Here is an 8,064-nt window from a genome sequence, read left to right on the forward strand (position 1 = left end):
TCCTGTCACGCTTTTCTGTTTTTAAAAGCGTCCTGTTTTCCACACGAGAGTCTATATGTATTAATGATGAACGGAACTGACAAACTAATTTTTTAAAATTCTCTTTTCATAAGAAGTTTATTTATGCAGTGCTCAGGGTCCTGTACAACAGAGTAAAAACATACATACTGTAATAAAAAGTTTTGTTTTTAATACAAACATGAAAATCAATGAGAAGTGTTTAAGAAAGCAGTTGTGGGAAGGGTGGCAATCAAAAGTGGTCATTCTAAACACACAGTTTACAGTTGCTTTTTAAAATGCTGGTTCCCTTAAGTTCCCTTCAAAAACAAAGTCTTAAGTCCCAACTCATGCTCAATTTAGAGCATGATTCCTGCTGAAAGGCTAGAGAGACCAGCCTGTTAAACATGTATTAACTACAGAAACAAGAACTCCAACAATCAGTGAAAGAAATGGGTCAAAGAATAAGGCAGCCTGAAATAATCAGACTGGACATTACCATTAACGTTCAGTTGAACAGATCTTTATTTCATCTGTAAATGAGGACACAAGTTAGTCATCACTCTTTCCCAACCCCTATGAACTTCTAGCAGAAATGGAGACCATTAAGCAGCCATTTGTCCATTTCCTCTCCAGCTTAAACCCCCATCCATTTCAAGTCCAAGAGAGCAAGAAATCACGGTAGCTTTTGAGTATGAGCATCAGCCAAACACATCGCCACCACAATAAAACCCTTAACAATTGTCAGTAAGATGATTAGCATCCCACATGAAAGTAGAGACCGAATAATTTTCAGCAGCAATAAAGAGACTTAATATAATCCATAGGATTTATAAATCTGAGGCTGAAAGTCTGACGTGGCATAAGGCTCTGATGTCAAAGAACATTAGATGTGCCTATCTGCACAGGAACTAGACGACGTGAGCATTAAAACAGCAGTTCCACTGTTTATTGACAGATAAGCTACTGACAGCTCTACACCTGAAAGGGTGAAGACTATCTGAATAATTGCAATCAGCCTCAAAAATAAGGTCAACCACAGAATTCTATGATACTCATTAAAGTAAGGGAGTTTGAGAACGTGCTCAAAAATGGGTTTGTTTCTCTACAAACCAAGTGTTAACTGGTTACCTGACATTTTAGTGGTATTTAGACACTGAGAATGCGTAGCAAGCGCATCGTTAGCTTTACGGATCTACTTAAATTCCTGTTTTACAAATTCTGTACCCAATTTCAGATTTTTTCCATCTTGGTTAAAGAAAGCTTACATATAAATACATTCCTGTATTCATTTACACAGTACCTCTTTTGATCATTGTGTTTTCATAACATTCATGCTTAAAAAACACAATTTAATTATGCGATGGAAACATCAACTGCATATTGTACTTATCCAACATTTGATGTCAGTACTTAGCAACACATAGCCAAGCATACATGCAACTACAGTGTCTTTAACCTTTCCCTGTCTTACATTTGCATTCATATTTTGAGGTTTCATATTGCTTACACTGATATAATTTCTGCGAGCCTGTATACCCTAGAAGTACAGTGATGACTGTAGGTCACAGTAACTGCGTGAAACTTCCTGAGATCGGGCAGTAACATGTTCCTTGAACAAAACCAATCAGTTTGGAAATCATGCTATAAATTAGGTATATAAACACGTGCAACAACCAGCATAAGTTTAAATGAAGTTGTTCACAGACAGAGTTAGTTTTTAATGCAAAAGAGTAACATAAGATTTAGAAAATGGGGAATGAAAAACAATTCAATCCTTCAAGTTTTATCCACTTTTAAGTTAATATGGTATTTCTTTCTCATCTCAGGACAAGTTATCTATTTAGATGCTGTCAACAGGCAAGACCCACTGTCGTGGTGCAGAGCCCCACGATATCAACTTAGATTAACCACTGATTTTTCCAGTCATTTCCAAAAATAAGTCTGGCTGCAACATCTGGCTATATTAAAGAAAGAGGATAGATGTGATACAAACCACATTTACTGCTAAGCCAGAAACAACACATTAAACAGATCTGCTTTGTGTAGAACAGCATTCAGACCATGCCTGAATCACCTCCCCAATTTTGCCCCAGTAATTTCTTGAAGCATAGTCTTTTTTTTTTTTTTTAAAGCGTCCTTATATGAAGATAGTAGCATTGCTTGCCCAATCTACAGCTGTGTATTACCTACCCTTTGAAGCACATACTGACTAGAAGGCTCTTCAGTACCTTAACATGATTTTACCCTACAAATACATCTGCATGTAATTCAGCATGGTGCGTATTCACCACGTCCTCACACTAAAAAGCCACAAGCAAACACACAAACAAACAAGAACAAAACATCATAAGGTACTGGTTAGAGGAAAGTTTTACATATGATTTTAATAATGAACAGAGCTCATTTTAATTTGCTAGCTATTAAAAGAAGAAAGTTGGTGGCATATAAAATGCGTTTTTATAATCCAGTAACTTATGCAATAAAAAATTTCTTTTTATTTTAGAAAAAGGGGCAATATTCCTGTTGAGCCCAATTGCATGCTGCAGATTTATAAAGTTTAAATATCTATCAGATTCATAATTAACTACAGTAACGCTTACAAGTGCTACTTTGAGGCCTGAATGTAATACCACAACCTTGAAGAAAGCAAAGCTGGTAAGTAAATACATTAAAATGAGCTTTAATTTTACCCTTAAGTGCAGTTGTCAATGTAAACAAAGCAGCACGTTAACAAATCCAGTGAGTTGCAGGACACAGGTGATATGTTCACTTGGGTCAAATATACCATAATTACTTGACAGCAGACTTCTAAGTCGATTGCTCTTACTGGCTCCTTTTATCAATCTAACTAGAGTCAGGCTTACAGCTCAGAACTCAGAGCAACTGGCTACCTAGGTGCTTTACTAGGCTGTTACATTTTATACATCGGAATGTACGAGACTGTGTTTATAAGAATAAATATTTCCACTGAGAACTAAATATCATTTGCATTGATGCATGCTATTAACAGGTTTGTTGCTGCTTGGAATCTGAAATGATCAATACACAGCAGCAAGGCAAATCTCAGTTTAAAAAGTCTGTTTTCAGAAAGTGTTCATATGTGCAACATTTATTTGCATATGTGAGCAAGTGTGCATGGGAACACACAACTGGAAGCAGTGCAATACATTTTCTTGTCACAATTTATAACTAGCTACTACATCATGACAGATCTGGAGTCATTCTCAGCTGGAGAAGGAAAAGCTGTCCACTGTGATATTATATGCTGAAATACATGTCCCTACGGTCTGTTTCTCCAAAAACAGACCACAGATCGTTTGCATGGGACACACTGTAGCTATCATCTCCTGTTAAATGCATGGATTATTTAAACATGGTCATCTTTAACATGGATAAAGAAATTCCTGATGGTAAGGAACCATTACATTTACAGTACTTTTTTTTTTTTTAATAGATTCATTTGAATGTTTTTTTTTTTTTACTCTAATTGTACTTGTGGATTGTCTAGAAAAACACAATTGAGTAATTAGGCAGATTAAGGATTTACTCTGTAGTAGCAAAAAGGTGGAGATGTAGAAAGCTTCCTTCTACCTTCTGAAAAGGTATATACCTGTACTGCTTGCTTAAGTGCATTTATTTGATGTTTTGATGCAAATGTTTTATATGCATCTAGATATGGATATGCACATGTATCATGTACACATACCTGTACTTTATTAATATTGGTATTTCAGTTTCTTATTTTGATCATAACTTAATCTTTCTAATTTGGATACATTACAGATATGAACAATAAGATTGAAGCCTGTCAGCAAAGGTGCTATTACAGGTCACATTTGATCTGTATTCCCTCTGCTAGACAATATATATGCCCAGTGGCAATCTGACAAAAATAAACTTGTTTCATCTCCAAAATTGAAGAGTCAGACAATTACTAAAATAAACGATTTCTTATTCAGATGGTCACAAAGTGACAATGTGTGTTGAAAATGCTAAGTCCACAGACAGAGGAAGTCTCACTCAGAACAGGCACAGTCCAGTTCAGTTGAGCAGACGCTCAGATTAAGGCCGTGTCCCTCACAGAAGAACACATCGGAAAAAGCTGCTTTTCTTTTGCTGGTCTGGTGTGATTTTGACTCCCTGGTTGCTGCCTTGTGGGCTATTGCCTTCCTGAAGATGTAAAGAATTTCAGTTACTTTTTTATACTTAACAGCTTCTAGTACTGTTGTTAAGATCTAGCATCCATACTTCATCTATATGTTTTGTTGAATCAAGCCTTTCATTACACAAAAAAGGTTACTAGAAATCAAAAGGAGCCTCCACTCCTTCACTCTGAGAAGTCAGAGAACTGCATCTGCTACTTTTGCCTTTGACTAACACGCACTGTGCCTATTCTTCTTTCCATAAAATCACAGGCAAACGAGATTAGAAAAAATATAGGACATTCGGTTCTTGTTAAAATATCTCAGAACTGTCAGCAAGACTCAAAATATTACAGCTCTACCAGCACGTCTGGTCACATAAAGGTAGAATGTTCAGTAAAAGTAGATGAAATCTTCTTTAGCTTCATTTCATAAGGAACAGTGTTATGAAGTGGGCCTCCTGTACTTCTAATTCATACAATTCAGTTCTCCAAACAGAAAGAGCAAGAAGTATCATTAAACTGCTCTGCTCTACCTCTCACTTGGCTTCCAATAAAACAAACAAAAGAATTTTATTTAGCAAATAGCAAACCTCAACTGCTGCAACTAATTTCTGAAATGCAGAGACAATTGTTTATAAGCCCAGGCAAGAGCACAGCCTGTGAAAACTAAAAATATATTTCTATAACCTTCAGTGCATCCCCCATGAAAGATGCCACAAAATGTTTTTTGACTCACTGTGACAAAGTAGTTGGTATTTGGCTTTTTTCTTCCCCTCTTTAAATAGGGATTGGACTAAGTAAAAGTTACTCACCAACTTCTTGTCCATTTTTGCTTTGATATCTCTGGCAAGAGTGAAAAACGCCTGTAACAAAACAGTTACAAGTTACATGGTTAACAGCTTGTGCTCTAACAGTTCTGTTTAATAATAAGTTGCCTTATCATGCCCAGGTTTTATATTGTGGCAAAATGATGTCCTTTGTAAATGGCACTATTGCATGCAGAGACATAAGCCCAGATTTTTTAGGATGTTGCTCTAACATTAGTTACTGTAGTGCCCTTGTGTTACAGTCTAAGTACCAAGTTCAAGTTAAATCATTTAGCATAATGTTGGTAACACAATGCCTTCACAGGATGTAAGGACATGTATTTAATAACACATCTGATGCATCTAACAATTGAGTTTTGCATACAATCAGGATGAGCAAGCTTTCTTGTTGCTTGTTTGCACTTATTATAACATAAATAAAAGAAAGTTTGCAGTACTTACATTCTCTATGTTTATATTTGCTTTTGCACTGGTCTCCATAAATTTAATTCCAAAACTTGCTGCAAGCTGAACAAAAGCAAGTTTCATGTTAGTTGGATCAGCAGGAACAGCTATAAATACAACCAACCAGGGTGGAGACCAGGCTGTAGCACTTACCTTCTCCCCCTGCTCTCTAGAAACTTGTCTTTTGTCATTTGCATCACATTTGTTCCCAAGGATCATTTTTTCAACATCTGGAGAGGCGTGCTGAGGCAGAAACAGACCAAAGAAAGGACTTCTTATTTTTTTGTAGACAAATATTGACGAGATGATGATTCAGGTCATCAAGTACTTAAAATAGAGATGGTGGTGCTAAGCATTTTCTGTAGATTTATGAGCTCCCCCAAAACACCTGATCCCAGCGGCTTACTGCAGACGCTGATAGCTCAGCGTGTGTCCTTCATAATGACAGCTCTTAGTCTGCTTGTCATGGCAAGAAAACATTACCTTATAGGAACCCTACTCACTACAAGGACAAAAGCTTGCTCCTGTGTAAGCATAATGAATTACTGTTAACCAAGAAATTCTACAAGATGTTACTGATTTTCATTCAATTTATTTTCCACATAGCCTTCAGCATATTTATTTTAAAGATACATAACATTTCTGAAGCATTTAACTTCTAAGTATTTTTGGAGGGGAAACAGCATCTTCAATATCGAGTAAGTAAATACAGGAATTACCTCTTCAATGTTCCTGACCCAGTTCCGAATATTTTCAAAAGATTTTTCATTGGTGATGTCATAGACTAACATAATGCCCTAAAGATTAAGGAGATAAACACCTTGTTTCAGCATCAGTTTAAGCAAGAGTTAAAGACTTGTCCATAACAGAAAAGAACAACTTAACAAGCCCTATTAAAACAAAAGGTGGTTCAGAGCTGTACATAACGTTTAATTGCAGTTTGTATCTTGCTAGATAAGGCGTACCGGACGTGTATTTATAGTGAGTCACTGTGGAAATCCAACTCTGGGACCTCCCACATTGTCCCAGTACAGCTCCAGCACCACACTAAGAAACAGGAGCATGACTGTAAGTGTTTACCCAGGTTAGAGTTTACATTTTGGAAGAGAGATGGTTACACACGTCCCACATTACAACCCAGCTGGTTTGATTGTGAGAGCCGCACGCTTTGGTTTACGTTAGTGCAAGCTGTGTCGCTCCTACCATTGCTCCCCTGTAGTACGCTGTTGTGATGGTTCGAAATCGCTCCTGCCCAGCCGTATCCCTGCAACACACAGAACACAGCGGGGCTCACACAAACCACCCAAGCTCCCATGCCCAAATTAAAGCCACCAGGAATTTTAATTAAACATTGTTGAGCCAGTCTTTAAATATGCTAAAACTAGATTTTTGATTTCTCCGATAACATAAACTGCTGAGAAGCATAATGGGAGAAAAAAAAGGTGATAACATCACTACTGCAACCCACAGAATGTTAAGGATTGGAAGGAACCTTGAAAGATCATCTGGTCCAATCCCCCTGCTGGAGCAAGAACACCTGGATCGGGTCACGCAGGAATACGTCCAGGGAGGTTTTGAAAGTCTCCAGAGAAGGAGACCCCACAACCCTCCTGGGCAGCCTGTTCCAGTGCTCTGCCACCCTCACTGGGAAAAAGTTTCTTCTCGTATTTAAGCAGAACCTCTTATATTCCAACTTGCACCCACTGTCCCTTGTCCTATCACTGGGTGTCACTGAGAAGAGCCTGGCTCCGTCCTCCTGACGCTCACCCCTTACATATTTACAAACATCAATAAGGTCACCCCTCAGTCTCTTCCAAGCTAAAGAGACCCAGCTCCTTCAGCCTCGCCCCACAAGGGAGATGCTCCACTCCCTTCCTCATCCTCGTGGCTCCGCGCTGGGCTCTCTCGATCAGTTCCCTGTCCTGGAACTGGGGGCCCAGAGCTGGAGGCAATATCCCAGACACGGTCTCACCACACTGACACTGCGCTACCAGACCTTAATTCACGGAAGCGCAGAAGAAAAGCCTTACCAGATTTGCAGCTTAATTCTCTTCCCATCTAGCTCTATGGTCCTAATTTTAAAATCGATACCTGAAACGAGAAACAGCCGAGTTACTTCCCGCCTCCTTACAGACCGGCCTCACGCGTTTCCCTCTCACCTCCCGGCTGGGGCCGGGACTTTCTCGGAGCACCACACGCGGAGCCTCCCTCACCCACAGCCCAGGCCCGCGGCTGCCCAACGCCGGGCACACGGCGACACGGCCCCGTCAGCCCTGCAGCGACCCGGGGCTGAGGCGGCCCCGGAGCGGCCCGAGGACGTGAGGGGGCCGGGGGAGAGGCCGTGAGGCGCGGCGGGCGGCCCGTACCGATGGTGGAGATGAAGGTGGCGTTGAAGGCGTCCTCGGAGAAGCGGAAGAGCGCGCACGTCTTCCCCACGCCCGAGTCGCCGATGAGCAGCAGCTTGAAGAGATAGTCGTACGTCTTCGCCATCTTGCCCGACCGCCGCCCCGCCCTCCGCGCCGCCTCATAGGCCGCGCCCGCCGCCCATCACCGCCCGCCGCCTTCCCATTGGCTGAGCCGAGCGGCGCGGCTCCCGCAGGGCCCGGCAGGAAGGGAAGGGAGCCGGCGCCTCATTGGCTTCGGCTCGGC

General features: G+C 40.6%; 1 protein-coding gene across 2 annotated transcripts; it reads right to left on the minus strand.

The window, feature by feature from the left end:
• Nucleotides 1–88: 88 nt before the first annotated feature.
• On the minus strand, nucleotides 89–7,965 carry RAB8A (RAB8A, member RAS oncogene family). Of its 2 annotated transcripts, XM_040537454.1 has the most exons (8): nucleotides 7,782–7,958; nucleotides 7,446–7,506; nucleotides 6,619–6,679; nucleotides 6,135–6,212; nucleotides 5,569–5,658; nucleotides 5,413–5,478; nucleotides 4,957–5,007; nucleotides 89–4,170 (listed from the first exon to the last, which is right to left on the minus strand). In XM_040537454.1, the coding sequence occupies exons 1-8, from the start codon at nucleotides 7,903–7,905 to the stop codon at nucleotides 4,078–4,080; spliced, it is 624 nt and encodes a 207-aa protein (XP_040393388.1). In that variant the 5' UTR covers nucleotides 7,906–7,958; the 3' UTR covers nucleotides 89–4,077. The 2 variants fall into 2 exon arrangements, with proteins under 2 accessions (XP_040393388.1, XP_040393387.1); XM_040537453.1 differs by having other exon boundaries at nucleotides 5,413–5,658; nucleotides 7,782–7,965.
• Between the last annotated feature and the right edge of the window lie 99 nt (nucleotides 7,966–8,064).

The sequence above is a fragment of the Cygnus olor genome, chromosome 26 (genome assembly GCF_009769625.2).
Source record: "Cygnus olor isolate bCygOlo1 chromosome 26, bCygOlo1.pri.v2, whole genome shotgun sequence".
Taxonomy (NCBI): domain Eukaryota; kingdom Metazoa; phylum Chordata; class Aves; order Anseriformes; family Anatidae; genus Cygnus; species Cygnus olor.

Bases quoted from the DNA above. Each gene is read 5' to 3' on its own strand.
- RAB8A (XM_040537453.1), bottom strand. From the start codon at position 7,905: ATGGCGAAGACGTACGACTATCTCTTCAAGCTGCTGCTCATCGGCGAC. The intron at 6,680-7,445 runs GTAAGGCTTTTC...TGTGTGTTGCAG, and splicing joins AGAATTAAGCTGCAAATCTG to GGATACGGCTGGGCAGGAGC. The intron at 5,659-6,134 runs GTAATTCCTGTA...TTTCTGCCTCAG, and splicing joins GGGTCAGGAACATTGAAGAG to CACGCCTCTCCAGATGTTGA.